The sequence below is a fragment of the Nycticebus coucang genome, chromosome 19, assembly GCF_027406575.1.
Source record: "Nycticebus coucang isolate mNycCou1 chromosome 19, mNycCou1.pri, whole genome shotgun sequence".
NCBI lineage: Eukaryota > Metazoa > Chordata > Mammalia > Primates > Lorisidae > Nycticebus > Nycticebus coucang.
The window spans coordinates 14721990-14738675 of record NC_069798.1 but is presented as its reverse complement, the minus strand read 5'-3'; the positions used below and the strand labels follow the sequence as shown (position 1 = coordinate 14738675).

The window sequence follows — 16686 nt, the reverse complement described above, 5'->3', positions numbered from 1 at the left end:
CTTTCTAATCAAAGTAATAAAAAAGCTTCTACATGTCAAGAAAAGTTATAAAATGAAGTCAACAGATAATAGATAGTGAAGCAGAAAATATATGCACAGTATACCTAAGGAAGATTTAATGGTATAATCCTTTTCTAACATACAAAGAGCTCTTAATTAATTAAAAAATATAAACAGCAAATAAGACAACTTAAAACTGGGCAAAGAACACATAAGCCACTCACCCAAGAACAAATGGAAACATAAGATCATATAAAATGATACTTGATCTGAAGAGTAATTGAGAATGGCTAATCTTAAAAAACTATTATTCTTCACTCACCAGATTTGATGTTAGTAATATATTTTTACCCAAATCTGAAGAAAATGTAAGAAAACAAAAATCCTCAAAAATTCAACTTTTCTACACATTGACAATATTCCTACATTCCTAAAAAACACATGCACACAATCACATCATAGTCTCTATAGACCTAAATATATTGACATATGAAGACTTTTTAAGAAATAGTTTATAGTGAAATAACACATATTAGAACATGAAGTATGGTATGACCCCATTAAAACTCAAAAGAGAAGAGGGAAGAAGGGAGAAAGACAGGCAGACAGACGTGGAAAGATACATATTACACTGTGAACAGTAGCTAACTCTGGGAGAAAAATAAAACTATATTCTCCTGATATCTCTTTTTTTTTTTTTTTTTTTATTGTTGGGGATTCATTGAGGGTACAATAAGCCAGGTTACACTGATTGCAATTGTTAGGTAAAGTCCCTCCTGCAATCATGTCTTGCCCCCATAAAGTGTGACACACACCAAGGCCCCACCCCCCTCCCTCCGTCCCTCTTTCTGCTTTCCCCCCCATAACCTTAATTGTCATTAATTGTCCTCATATCAAAATTGAGTACATAGGATTCATGCTTCTCCATTCTTGTGATGCGTGAGTCTCACTTTGTCACCCTTGGTAGAGTGTCGTGGCGTCATAGTTCACAGCAACCTCAAACTCTTGGGCTCAAGCAATTTTCTTGCCTCAGCCTTCCAAGTAGCTGGGACTATAGGCGTCCACTACAATGCCCGGCTATTTTTAGAGACGAGGTCTCGCTCTGGCTCAGATTGGTTGAACTTGTGAGCTTAGGCAATCCACTCGCCTTGGCCTCCAGCGTGCTAGGTTTACAGCCGTGAGCCACCACACCCGGCCTTCCTCATCTCTTAGAATAGTGAGCATAGATTCATATATTCTTGCTTGAGTAACCAGAGACTAGCAATATAACTAATAGAAAAAGATAAAGTTAGAAGATAGAATTAATCTGGAAAAGAAGATATTAATTTGGGTTATGTTGACTATGAGTTGCTTATGCGAAATCCACATAATGCTTACCAAAAGAGATAAATAGTTAAAAGAGAAGAAGGGTCAGAGAAATATAAAAAGAAAAAAAGAATTAAAAGAAGAAGGCTAAGAATGTAGGAAAACCTTACACTGAACGGGTAAGGAGAATAAACTGAAAACAATATGCTCAATAATATTATGTCACAAAAACCAAGTGTGTAGAACACTAAATTGTCAGCTTTGTATTTTACTAAGAAGTCAAATTACATGAAATAAAGATAAAACCAAAGAAGTAAAGATGGACGTGGCCAAAGGAAATCTGCTTATCTTAGAACTGCTAAGATTTTAAGGTCAATATGGGTTGTTATTTGCATTTTTTTGTACCCCATTTCTTCCTAAAATAAGCATGAAATTCAATCTACAAAAAGGGAAAAAGGGACATTTCGACTTTCACTTAAATAAGGAAAAGTATACGTAAACAATCCATTTTATTACAACTAATTTACTAATAGGTTTTAATAATAGTACATTATGCTTTAAATGTTTAATAAACAGAGTAAACTCACTCAGCTCTGTAATAAGTTTAAGATTCTGCTGCCGGATGTTTTCAAACTCTTGCTGTTTTTTCCGCATATGTTCTTCAGTTACTGCACAGCGATCACATAATCCTGCTCTTAATCTATAGAATATAAAAGCAAAGTATTTTTCATTTACTAACATATATTTCCTTATATTTGAATTTTTATACTTTGTTTTATAGTTTATGAAGATTTAAATAACTGACTTGACAAATACAGTAAAAATCAACTAGATTAATGATGTATTATACTATTATACCTTTAACATACTCTAACATACACTGAAATCATGCTGTAATACCACTCTCTTCAGCTTGCAAGTATGAGTGAAATTCTGTAAAAAATTGCTAATTTTAAACTCTATCTAAAGGAATGTATTTATCGAAGAAACTGACATTATTTTTAATTTATTATGGTCAAAATATGAACCCCAGTCCAAAACCAAGAGGCAGATATATCTTAAGCGGGGCATGTTACACAGAGTTCAACAAAATTTTGTTGATGTTGAATAAATACTAAATGTCAAGAAATACAAAGAAAAAAAAGTCACCCTGTATTTTCCTTTTAGCATTCAAAAAACCATTATCAGTAAAAATTCACAATGTATCATGTAAAAAAAAACAAATTATAAAACAGCATTTACTATTTGTGAGTACTGAAGAGAAAAATACATATCTTACACAAATGGTGGGAGAATGTATTACAAAGTGTTAATAGTAGTTACTTTGTAGATAACAAGTAAGGAGATTTTCTCTTCTTAGTGTTTTTTACATATTTTTGCAAAATGTTACCAATTTTTTCATATTAATATAATCAGAAAAATGGTTAAACAATATATACTCACACCCCAAATTAGAAATTCAGGAAATATATTTTAAGAAAATAATTTCAACTCAATAACATAAGTTAATAAGGTATTATGTATTTAAATGTCAATGGAAGTTCTGCATGAAAGTATATGCCATGAATTTTAAAATAAAAGAGATAAAACATGAAAATTATACAACTAAAACATAATGAAAGAGCCTGGACACTTGTGTATGAAAGAGAAATTCATGTCTAACAATGTTGATATGGGCGTAGAAAATAAAGATCAGAAATAACAGGTTGCATTAATAGAATCAGAAATTCTAGAATGAAGGAACAAGGAACTGGTCATTATAATTTAAGTGGAATATATTCTGAAGACAGGAATTGGATCAAGTTGCATGAAGAATTAACACCTAAGATGAAAAAGTAAACACCTGCATCTATTTTTGCTTCCTTCCAGACTCCCACAAAATTGCAGTAAAGATATATGTATATTTTAAAGATACAAACCCCAAAGATGGGAAAGATGGGAGAGGAAACAACAAAAAAAATAAAAGCAAGGCAGCTGGCAGATAAATGGAAAGTGACCTGAGAATGCTAAATTTTAAACCAATGGAGGGAAAAGTTTAGAACTGCATTAAATATGGTAGCCATAGCTACATATAACTATTTCAATTTAAATAAATTAAACTAAAATTGAAGACCTCAGCTACATTCAAATAGTCAACAGCCCATATATCTAGTTGCTATCACATTTCTATTACCACAGAAAGCTATTAGATAGCACTGAACTAGAACCAATCTGATTTATACTGCAAAATTCCCAAAAGGTTCAAGAACTGCTATCAGAAGTGACTGATTAAAAACATGCTTTAAGAAATTGGCTAAGAGCCCATAGCTCTGTGGTTAGGGCACCAGCCACATACCAGGGCTGGCAGGTTCAAACCTGGCCCGGCCTGCTAAACAACAATGACAACTACAACCAAAACATAGCCAGGCATTGTGGTGGGTGCCTGTAGTCTCAGCTACTTGGGAGGCTGAGGCAAGAGAATCGCTTAAACCCAAGAGTTTGAGGTTACTGTGAACTGTGACGCCATGGCACTCTACCAAGGGCAACATAGAGAGACTCTGTCTCAAGAAAAAAAAAAAAAAAAAAGAAAAAAGAAATTATAATACTTATTTTAATAATCTTTCTATGTCACCAGGAAATTATCTCAGAAATTATAAGGAAAGCTTAATAAACATACCTTTAATCCTTGGGTCAAAGCCCAATCTAAGCATCTGAAGATGTTACATACGTAATCAAAACCCTTGATAAAGACTGCATACCCCCACCAAAAAAAGAAATTTCAATGTCAACACTTTCTCTCCTATATTCTAAGTAGGGAAGTGATCACCCCTTTGATAACCCAGTAGCAGACTGGAGGTTTAACTTACAAAGAGTCTAAATCAGCAGATGTCTGGTCTGGGAGACGTGGATACAGTTAAGGGAGGAGTACAATAATGAAATGAATATAAATGCACATCAAATTCTCAGACTCTCGCCTAGTCCGTGTTGTTGACTTGGCTCCAAGAACATTGGTAGCCAGTCCTATTATACCTTCTAGGAAGTAGATTTAAAGAATCTAGGAAATCGGACCAGTCTAACAGAAAAGACTTAAAGATAATGACGTAAGGGCATCATCAAATAAAAAGACCTACCAGACCACTCTACAGTGAATATCATAGTCCGCAGTTCTGCCCACGCACTCAGAACTTTCTTTTCTTTTTTTTTATTAAATCGTAGCTGTGTACATTAATGTGATCATGTGGCACCATGCACTGGTTTTATATACAATTTGAAATATTTTCATCAAACTGGTTAACATAGCCTTCTTAGCATTTTCTTAGTTATTGTGTTAAGACATTTATATTCTACTTTTAGTAAGTTTCACATGTACCCTTGTAAGAGGCACTGTAGGAGTGGTCCCCCCAATTACCCTCCCTTTGCCATCGTCCCCTCACCCCTCCCCTCCCTTTCCCCTTTCTCCATATTCTTAGGTTATAATTGGGTTATAGCTTTCATATGAAAGCTATAAATTAGTTTCATAATAGGGCTGAGTACAGAACTTTCAATTAACTCTTATCCTTATCTCTTAAGTATGATCAGATAACTACGTATCGAAAGACACCATACGAGTAAAAGAAATCAAAGCAAACTAGATACTAAAAAAAGAAGAAGAAATCTGGAAGAAACAAGCTATGCAGAAAGAAACAAAAAAGGAAAAATACTACTACCATCACAACCACCAAACTGTAAAAGCAAAATGATGTAACTTATTTTGCCGGTGTATGATGTGTTCCTGTGTATAATGCACACCATGTTTTTGTCCCAAACTTCCAGGAAAAAGATATTTCATTTTAATTTAAAATTTTATTTGTTTTTATTTATGTACTTGTTTTTTGTATTATAAAGGAGTTTAAAGTACCAGCTAGATTGCTAGCTCCTGCCTAAAGTGTACAAACACATGTACATTGCTCTGAGTTGGCCAAAAATACTTTCTTTGCAAGTTCACTGTAAATTCAACAAAACTGATTACCATGTTCTAGGGTATTATTTTGTATACAGCTATTGTTACTGCTTTCTAGAGTTACACTTTTAACACATAAGCATAAATAAAAGAATTAAAAACATTTATATAGATAGGAAATTACTACTACCTATGTATAATACAGTCTTATTTTTCCCTCAAAAATTTGGGCCTAAAATTCAGCAGTATACAGGGCAAAATATGGTATAAGAAAATCAATTTTTTTTTGCCTTATCAACATTATAATTAAATGGTGTTAAAGGAAAGGATGTTATTTAAGGATCTGCTGTATATTGTGTTTCACTTAAAAGTTGCAGTTTCTGAGAATGTGTTGATGACATTAAGTGAAGACTTAACTGTACTCCAGAAAAATAAGAAAAGATATCAAAACTATGAAAAAACAGAAATGACAGAAATGGAAATATTCTGAGAACAAATGAGATCTTAGAAATTAAAAACATTAATAAGAAAAATAAAACAAAACTCTTTAAATAGAGGGTAAAAAAAATGAAATTGAGAAAATCTACCCCCAAATCAGTGTAAACATGCAAAGAGAAAACAGAAAAGATAAGAAAACTGGGGGAAGCCCCAGATGGTTCATCACATAAATAACAGAAGTTCCAGAAAGAGCAAGGTAGTGGGGAGTGGAGGGGGGACAGTGAAGAAATTCATGAAAACTGCCTAGCACTTGAAGGACTGGGGAAAAAAAAAAAAAAATCAACGCAAAAGAACATCATCTTTATGAAATTTCTAAATGCTAGGAACAAACATAAGAGCCCATAAGCTTTCAGAAGAAAAAGAAATTTTCAGGAAAGGGCTACAAGGAAAGGATCAAAAATCAGAAAAGCACAGGATTTCAGTAACAAAATCAGAAGCTAGAAGAAACAACTTAGAATTCTGAAAGAAAATTATTTCCAACCTAAACTGCAATGTTATTCAGCTATTAATTCAATAAAGTCTTCAGATATGTAAAAATTTCCAAAATTTTGATTCCTATCATTAACTATTTAAAGCATGACAATGGTATTATTATGTCAAAAAAAGTTTCAATCTTTTAGAGATACACATTGAAATATTCAGATAAAAGGATGTAATGATTGGTATGTCCTTCAGAAACAATGGGTTGTAGGGGAATTGACAGAAATAAAGATGAAATAACAACGGTTATAATTAGTAACTGTTGAAGTTGGGTGATGGGCACACTGGAATTGGTAATACTATTATGTCTACTTTTACACATGCTTGATTTTCTAAAATAAACTTTTAAAACTTACCATCCATTCTGTCTCAGCACTCCACAAAAATAGGGGAAAGTAAATCAGAAAAGAGGAAGTTATAGTACACATGAAAAAGGAAAGCAGTAAAAGGAATCTCTGATCACTACTATGGATCAGGTAAAGAAGACAAAGTCCAACCTGGAGCAAATCAGAGGCTCTAAGACACGTTTGTTCCAAAAGGTGAGATGACAGAAGATCTTGCCAAACACTTGGATAAGTTTGGACAAATAATGGAAAGCTGCAGTTGAATTAATAGTTGGTAAAACCATTAGCAGAAAACTAAGCATATGTAAAAAAGGTCTATTATAAATACAATGGACAATAAAAAGTTAAATGGGAGGGGAAAATTAATAATTTCATAATGCATTTCATCTCTGAATTGCATTTATATGGTCACAATAAGAAAAACTGAATAGTGATCTCACTGAAGTTGTTATATACTCATTATGTCAGGAGGAAGTGGAAAATAGGAATGGTATTTGTATAGAGGGTAGGAAAAAGCAAAAAACAAAAATTTAAATAGCAATATAAGCATTTATAAAAAGAGATTTTGAAGCAAACAGCTAAATCAGAGAAAGAGTTGAAAGTGATTGCTTCTGAAGAAGGAGAAATACGAAAGCAGAACAGTGGGTTTCCTTTTTCTTAACCTTCAAAAAAACCCCTACATAAACCTTTAACTATGAGCTTGTACCACAAACTATGAGCTTGTACAACTCTGATTAAACAAATAAACAAAAATGACTAAAGGAAACAAGGATGGGAGAAAAGATAACGGGGCAGTTGGAGGCTATTTTCAAATACCTGAAAAGTCAGTGATGCAAGAGAGATGTATGACCTAAGGGTCTAAAACTAGGCCCAACGGGCAGAGATTACATGGATAGATTTCCATCTAGTATAAAGAAAACTTTCCATTGACAGTATTAAGGATGGAATGTGCTACCTAAGGAGGCAGTGATTTCATTTGTTACTGGACATGTTTAAGCACAGGAAAAATGACCACCCAGAAATTGAAAAGGTAATTTAAAAACGTATATTGAATAGACAATTAAATAGACAATTAGACCAATGTTCCCTAAATCTAGCTATTTCTCAAAACCGCGGGGGCAGCTTTAAAAGGAAAGGAGGGTGAGGAGGGTGAGAGGGAGACGATACCTAAGTCCTACCCATGATCAACTAATTAGAATCCACAAGGATGGGGCCTAGAAATCTGCTCAGAAGTGTCTTCTCACAGGTCCTCAAAGCTTTAGAACAAAGCACCCTCATCCTCTCCTTCCTATGTTTTTCACAATATCTTTCTTATCCTTAAATTGAGCCATCTGTCAACAGTAAAACTCTACTGAGATGTAATATATCCCCCTCCTCTAGGGGACTACACATTCCTCCATTCTTTAATGATGTCTTTATGTGTTACACAAATTTCTTAAGTAGGTAAGGTATCCACACTTGCCTTGCCACTCATATTGAAGATATTTCTCCATAGAAAATACGTAAATGCCGGGCGGCGCCTGTGGCTCAAGGAGTAGTGCGCGGGTCACATATGCCGGAGGTGGCGGGTTCAAACCCAGCCCCGGCCAAAAACCACAAAAAAAAAAAAAAAAAAAAGAAAAGAAAAGAAAATATGTAAATGCCAAGAAGTACATAAAAAGTTGTTCAACATCACTAATCATGAGGGAAATGCAAATCAAAACCACAATGAGATAGCATTTTATACTAGTAAGAATGGCTAATATCTAAAAAGAAAGGAAAATAAGAAATGTTGATGACAATGTAGAGAAACGAACCCTTGTGAGTTGCTGGTGGAAATGCAAAATGGTACAGCTGCTATGGAAAACGGTATGGTAGCTGAGCTTAACATAGGATTACCACATGAACTAGAAATTCCCTTCCTAGGTATATACCTAAAGGAACTTAAAGGAGGAACTTAAGCAGGCATTTGTAGGCAAATATTCACTGCAGCATCATTCACAATAACTAAAAGGTGGAAGCTACCTAAGTGCCCCCCAATAGACGAATGGATAAACAAACATGGTATATACATTCACTGGAATATTAGTCACAAGAAAAGAAATTCTGAAACATGCTACAACACAGATCAATCTTGACAACATTAGGCTATGTGAAATAAATCAGGCACAAAGAGTACCTTAGCGGTTACCAGAAACTGGGGGGAAAGGGAAATGAAGAGTGGTTGCTTAATGGTTATAGAGTTTCTGTTTGGGTAATGAAAATATTCTGGAAATAGATGGTGGTGACTGTTGTATGCAGTATTGCGAATGTTATTAATGCTACTGAATTAAACATTTAATAATGGTTAAAATGCCAAATTTTATGTGCACTTCACCACAATAAAAAAGACAAAACAGACGTAAGATTATATAAAGTAATAATTATAACACTATTTAAAAATATAGAGAAATACAACATATGACAAGAATAACACAAAGAAGAGGAGCAAAGTTTCCATATTTTGGCATTAAGTTAGTAATAGATTAGAAATAGGTTTTGATAAGATGCATACTGAAATCTTCAGCACACCCACTATGAAATTAAATTTTTTTAATTAATTAATTTTTATTTTTTTGAAACAGAGCCTCACTCTGTTGCCCTGGGTAGACTGTTGTGACATCAGAGATCACAGCAACCTCAAATTCTTGGGCTCAAGCAATCCTTTCGCCTCAGCCTCTGGAGTAGCTGGGATTACAGGCGCTTGCCACAACACCCAGCTATTTTTTTATTTTGAGTAGTGATGGGGTCTCACTCTTGCTCAGGCTGGTCTCAAACTTCTGAGCTCAGGTGATCTACCTGCCTTGGCCTCCCAGAATGCTAGGATTACAGGGGTGAGCCACTATACCTGTCCTGAAAATAAACTTAAAATACAGTTCAAAAATCAATAAGGGAATTGTATACTTAAAAGTGGTTAAAAAGATATATATCTGATAAAGGCGTAATATCCAAAATACACAAGGAAGTCACCTCCATAGCAAGAAAACAAATAAGCCAATTAAGAAATGGGCAAAGGGGGCAGCGCCTGTGGCTCAGTCGGTAAGGCGCCGGCCCCATATACCAAGGGTGGCGGGTTCAAACCCGGCCCTGGCCAAAATGCAAAACAACCAGAAAATAGCCAGGCATTGTGGCGGGCGCCTGTAGTCCCAGCTACTTGGGAGGCTGAGGCAAGAGAATCGCTTAAGCCCCATGAGTTGGAGGTTACTGTGAGCTGTGTGAGGCCACGGCACTCTACTTAGGGCCATAAAGTGAAACTCTGTCTCTACAAAAAAAAAAAAAAAAAAGAAATGGGCAAAAGGGCAGCACCTGTGGCTCAGTCGGTAAGGCGCTGGCCCCATATACCAAGGGTGGCGGGTTCAAACTGAGCCCCGGCCAAACTGCAACCAAAAAATAGCACGGTGTTGTGGCAGGCGCCTGTAGTCCCAGCTACTCAGGAGGCTGAGGCAAGAGAATCGCTTAAGCCCAGGAGTTGGAGGTTGCTGTGAGCTGTGTGATGCCACAGCACTCTACTGAGGGCCATAAAGCGAGACTCTGTCTCTAAAAAAAAAAAAGAAAAGAAATGGGCAAAAGACCTCAACAGACATTTCTCAAAAGACATACAATGGCCAATAGGTATATGAAAACATGTTCAACACTACTGATCATCAAATGCAAATCAAAACCACAATAAGCTATTATCGCACACCTGTCAGAATGGCCAACTACTAACAAGACAAAAGAGAGCATGTGTTGTCATAGATGTGAGAAGAGGGAACCGTTGTACACTGTTTGGAATGTAAATTAGTACAAGCCATTATAAAAAACAGTAAGGAGATTCCTCAAAGTATTCAAAAAAGAACTGCCATTTGATCCAACAATCTCACTAGCCAAAGAAAACGAAAATAGAATGTCAAAGAGATACCTGCACTCTCACATTTAGTGCAGCACTATTCACATAGCCAAGACATGGAATCGACCTAGAAAAAAAATGTGGTAGATATACACAATGAAATACTATTCAGCCACAAAATGAATGAAATCCTGTCATTTGGGACAACACAGATGAACCTGGAGGACATTATGTTAAGTGAAGTTAAGTCATGCACAGAATGACAAGTATCACATGATCTCACTCATACGTGACATCTAAGAAAACTGTTCCTATAGGATGGTGGGTACCACAGCTTGGGTGGCATGGGGGATGGGGAGATGGGGAGATGCTGGTCAAAGAATATACTCTTAGAGATAGACAGAAGGGGAAAATAAGTCCAGAATAAGTAAATATAAAGAGACAACACAGGCAAATATATAGAGATGGAAAGTAGAGAAGTGAATGCCTAGAAGAGGGAGAAACTGGGAATGACTGCTAAGGGTTATGGAGTTTCTTTCTTGGGTGATAAAAATATTTTAAAATTATTGTACATTTTAATTGTATATTTTAAATAGGTGAATTATATCTCAATAATGCTGTTTTTTTTTAAATAGTTAAAATGTTATAGTTCTTATTATGTAGACATTACCACACAAAAAAGACCTTGATGGGGAAAAGCTATCCAGCATTCCTGGAAAATCTGAGAAATGATGGAGCCATCATAAAACAAGGAAAGGAGGGCGGCGCCTGTGGCTCAGTGAGTAGGGCGCCGGCCCCATATGCCGAGGGTGGTGGGTTCAAACCCAGCCCCGGCCTAACTGCAACAACAAAAAAATAGCCGGGCGTTGTGGCGGGCGCCTGTAGTCCCAGCTGCTCGGGAGGCTGAGGCAAGAGAATCGCTTAAGCCCAGGAGTTGGAGGTTGCTGTGAGCTGTGTGACGCCACGGCACTCTACCCGAGGGCAGTACAGTGAGACTCTGTCTCTACAAAAAACAAAACAAAACAAGGAAAGGATATACATACATACACACAGAGAGACATGCACATGCTATATAAAGCAATAATCAACAAACAATAAAAAGTTCCTCAAGCCAGGCACAGGGCTCATGCCTATAGCCATAAGTGCTTTGGGAGGCTAAGGTAGGAGGATTCTTGAGGCTAGGAGTTTAAGACTGTAGTGAGCCGTGATGGTGCCACAGCACTCCAGCCTAGGTAACAGAGCAAGAGAAACTGTTTGAAAGAAAAATTTTTTTAATTAAAAATATTAGCTAGGTATGGTGGCACATGCCTGTAGTCCTAGTTACTTGGGGGACTGAAGCAGAAGGAACATCTGAGCCCAGGAGTTTGAGACTGCTGTGAGCTATGAACCCACTACTGCACTCCCGCCTGGGTGAAAGACAGAACAATACCTTGCTTGTATATACTGAGGTCAGACAACTAAGTTTGTATAAAGTGTGACCTATCTCACTGCTGAATTCACTTATGGTGACCTTTGAGGTACCCCCCTTGGGAAGCTACACACCAACACCAGCGCATGCATAGTCCACCCATCAAAGCAGTTTTGGAACTCTTTCTGGAATAGTCATCGGAGCTGTTGTCCTACAAAGTCTGACAATTAAGTTAGTGAACTCATCCTAGAAAAAGTGCTACATACCTCATTGCTGAATACCACTACAGTCACATTCTAAGTTCTTCTGCTTGGCCATATGGTAACTGTAGTAACATACAGCAGTGAGCTAAATAGAGCTTTAGGATGAGTTCACAAACTAAAGTGTCCAACCTCAACAGTTCTGATGTTGAGGAAAAACAAAACAAACTTATAAATAAGTCATTATCATAATATAATTATAGGCTGATTAGGACATAACTAATTGGGTATAAGATTAGAAAGTAATCTATTTGACCTAGACATTAGCAACAATTTTGTTGAATGGTAAAAAGATCACATCATCAGACACAGAGAATATGATCCTACCTCTACAGCTGATAAATAAAAGTTTACTATTTTCCAACTTCTATAATCAACTTATAAACAAAATACCAAAGATTAAAATCTGGTAAAAGAAAAGAATATAACTATTATCATCATTGATAATATTTATATAATAAAGACTCAGCCGACCAAATGCAGAGGGCAGAAAGACAGGAAGAGTGTTTACAGGAAAGGGTTAAAGCAGCGGAATCTTCTAGTAACACAATGGGAGTCTAGAGAACCTGTTTACAGCTGAAGCAATACAAAACAAAGACCTAAACATATGCATAAGTCCAAACACAGTATAGAAGAGCTAAAATAAAAACTCTTCAAATACAGGAGGAGTTTAAAAATGTCACTGGTTAGATTAGTGGTTTTCAACCTTCCTAATGTTGCGACCCTTTAATATAGTTCCTGAGGGTCGCAACCTACAGGTTGAGAACCTCTGGGTTAGATGGTTATAAAATGAAGCAATGTTCCCTAGCTTATTACTTCTTGTCAACTGCCACCTTTCATAGTAGTCTTTGTGAAAAGGGGTTAACTCTGATCCTAGTCTAAGTTTAAATGAATGTGAGAAAATATGCTAGCAGCTAGCTTCTGTTTCAGCAGGCTTCCATTGCTTACCTCTTGCCTACCTTCCACTGCTGCTGTCAGAGGAAGAAAAACAGCCTCTTTTTCACAAAAGAATGCAGTTTCAGAAGCTTTAACGGGTAAAGGGATAAAAGAGAAATTCCACAAAAAGAGCAGAAAGCAACATGTAACCTGACTTTTATTCCAGTTCATAGAATGAAGAAGTATAAAGCTTGCCTTTGCTGTTAAAATTTACCAGATTGACAACAAGTATACTCAATTGCTTGCTGTATCCCAAAAATATTTCCTCAAATTTATTCATTGTGACTCATATTGTTTTACTGAATGCCTACAATGTACTTAGTGCTGTAAATACAATAGTGACCAAGATAATGTCACTTCTTTGAAAGAGTTCGCAATCTACTAGAGAAAGATAGGCAATAAAAAAGTAATTACTACAAAGTTTTAGTCAATTACATTAACACAGTGGAAATATAAGGTACTATGAAAGCATACAGCTTTTTTGTCCAGGGAGGTAGAGAAGGTCTCCTGAGGAGTATGATGTTTAAATTCAAATCTGAATAAGATGAGTTAGCAAGACGCAAGAGGACATGCAGTCCAGTAATAGAAAAAGTTACAAAACCAAAAATCTGATTGTGAAGACCAATTTTCCCTTTAACCACTGCTAAAATGAGTTCTATAAATGCCAAAATGTTTTTACAAATACTAGATTCTATTAGAGAACAATGGTTTAACTGCTTTGTTAAGATTTTTTTTTAATGTATTCTACCTACTTCTCTATCATTATCTATTTTTCTAGATTTAGTGAAGTACTTTGGTTCCTTGAAGGAAAGTCCATAAATACAATAATAACAGTAGTAAAACATAAATTAGCCATATAAAATTAGAACTTTTATTATGTAATTTATCTTTACTAGCTAATTCCTTTCATCTCTACATCTCACAATGTTTTCACAACATTACAAGAAACAGAATTATTTTATTTAGAAAGTTAACAAAATACAATGCCTGTTAAAGGTCTCAGCAAAATATCAATTTTTATAGATTTTTAAAGCTTGCTCTAAATATCACTCATACATATGACATCAAAGTGAAATGAAATTGTAAATAAGGCAAAAATTTCACTGAAAGTCACCTACATAGACATTTAAAAATGGTAGCTAGCAGCAATTAAAAAAACAACAAAAACCAAAAAAAGCTTCCAAGAAAACAGACTCGGAAAAAGATAAAAGGCAATGTTAAAGATTTAATATTTCAGAGTATCTGTTTTGTTAACTTTATGTCAAGCACAAATACTCTGAGGTGATCATTTAAGGTGCAATTGATTTACACATCTATTAAATTAAGATAATATAAAGACAAGACATCATGAAACAGCAGAAAACTAGGAAGTCAGTTGGGGAAGAGGATCAGATTTAACCTAATTGTTAACTATATGATTCTGGGACAGTTTGCTCACACATAAAATGTATACCCTATAGAATTAATATGAAGATTAAGTGGGTACAAAGTGAGCCCTCAACACACACCAGTTCCTATATTAAAAAAAAAATAATAATGATCTTGAGCTTAATTCATTAAATGAAACTTCATGAAATAAGGGATCAATCTTAAAGTGTACCCAGAAGGAAATTTTGGATTTGGTATTGGAAGAAAGGAGAGAAAAAGCACGTGCATAAAGAAGTAAGCTACACACTCCTCACCCCCACCCCCAAATTAATACCATGTAGTGAATTACAAGATCACTTACCTAACGATGTAAACGTGAACAGAATGGAAGGCAAAGTAACATTTACAACAAGAAATAGTAAAGCAGCACAGCATCCTCATGATACTAATGACCAGAGGAGAACAGGGGACAAAGAGAAAAGAAATCTAGTTTCAAGAAACTGTAGAATAACAATGATATATATATATATTTTTTTTTTTTTTTTTTTTTGCAGTTTTTGGCTGGGTTGAACCAAAAACTGGGTTTGAACCCACCACCTCCGGCATATGGGGCTGGCGCCCTACTCCTTTGAGCCACAGGTGCCCCCCCAAGGTAATTTTAACAATTAAATATATTAACTGAATAAAGAACGGTAATAGAATGGGAAAGGTGGGGGCACTCATCCACTGACGTTTCTTCTCAGAAAGGACCTGGAGAAGGAAAACTTACTTAAAAAGGGATGTGCAAGATGCAAAGGATAACAAAACTAGAAAGCCAAACGTCAAACCATAATAAAGTAAAGAAGCATTTTGAAGACGTTGGAAAGGAATGTCTTCGAGAACTAAGATGAACACACTATCTTGTGAATGAAATGCAGAGGCAACTATATTAAGCTGAAATTCAAGCAAAACATACTGCAAATGTTATCTTGTAAAGTTTTTGAGTATATGAGCTTTGGGCACTCAACAACTTGCTAATGACCAACTGAACAAGAAGGATGCTCAAAATCACACAATCAGCCCTTAGGTGTGGCAGCCATGAAATGATCTCATTGTCTTCTACTCTGAGGAACGGAATCACTGACTCTACCTTCTGTGCTCTGAAATCCTTCACCTGTCCATATTTGTGACTAACTAGGCATCTCACGGTCAGATCTCACCAGCAGATGAGGAAATCAGGAATACTATGGCTCTAGGTCTTCTCATCAGCTTGGCAAAGCTCTTACAACTGCAATGGAGTGTAAAATCTGCTTCCTTCCTGCTACTCTTCATCAGGTTAGAGGCATGAAACAAAGTCTGACAGCTTTCCCAGATACCTCATTTTCCTTACAGGTATTTCTCTCAATAAATTTTTAAAATGTCCAAAGTCAATTTTGGTATTTGCTTTCCAGAGAACTCAGATCAACATAGTTAGTAATGCTGATCCTAATATTTTGTTTACAGAGGAATCATGGAAGAGAACGATTTCCTAATCTTCTAATAATGGTAAGGTCGTTATTATAGGGAAGGAAGAATCTCACTGCCTGTGGAAAGTGGTGGAGGGGTAGAGGCGAAAGAAAAAATATGGTGAAGAGATAGAAGTTCTTCAATTGCTAAAGAGCTAAAGGCTGAGAAATATATTCCCCCTACTCCTCTACAACAAACAGATGGAAGTGCCTCATCACACTAACAGAAGAGTAACTGATTTCCCTTTTAATGCTAGACTGAGTGAGGGTGAGAGAGAGATGACTGCCTCTTAGCTTGAGGGAGACTGGATCTGGCTGTGGTATAATAGCATGAACTGGAGTTGGAGTCATCCTCCAAGTAAGAAATACAGCGTAAGTTTCATTAAACTTCTCTTATGTACTGTGACTTGTATCATCTCCTTTCATCTTCAAAACAACATTATGGTATTTTTATTTTTTTAGACAGAGTCTCATTTGGTCACCCTTGGTAGAGTGCCATGGCATCTTAGCTCACAGCAACCTCAAACTCTTGGGTTCAAGTGATCCTCTTGCTTTGGCCTCCCAAGTAGCTGGGACCACAGGTGCCCACCACAACACATGTCTATTTTTTAGAGATGGGGTCTTGCTCTGGCTCAGGCTGGTTTTCAACATGTGAACTCACCCTATGTTCCTGGCTTTTCTTCCACTTTTATAGATTCTCAATCTTTTTTACTAGCGGGGGTCCTTATTCTTCATTAAACCTTAATTAGTAGGTTCAGTCCTAAGAACTCTTCTATTCTCTTCTTATATGCTTTAAGACATCCTTAAGAGATATACTAAATTCTAGACTCTATACAA

The 16686-nt window shown here is 36.0% G+C and overlaps 1 protein-coding gene across 3 annotated transcripts in view; it reads right to left on the bottom strand.

Moving 5' to 3' along the window:
* Positions 1-16686, bottom strand: part of RBBP8 (RB binding protein 8, endonuclease) — a 129330-nt gene that overhangs the window by 52452 nt on the left and 60192 nt on the right. For all 3 annotated transcript variants that reach the window (XM_053571584.1, XM_053571583.1, XM_053571585.1), the window contains exon 5: positions 1893-2005. In XM_053571584.1, the coding sequence (XP_053427559.1) occupies positions 1893-2005 (113 nt within the window). The remainder of the gene's footprint in view (positions 1-1892; positions 2006-16686) is intronic.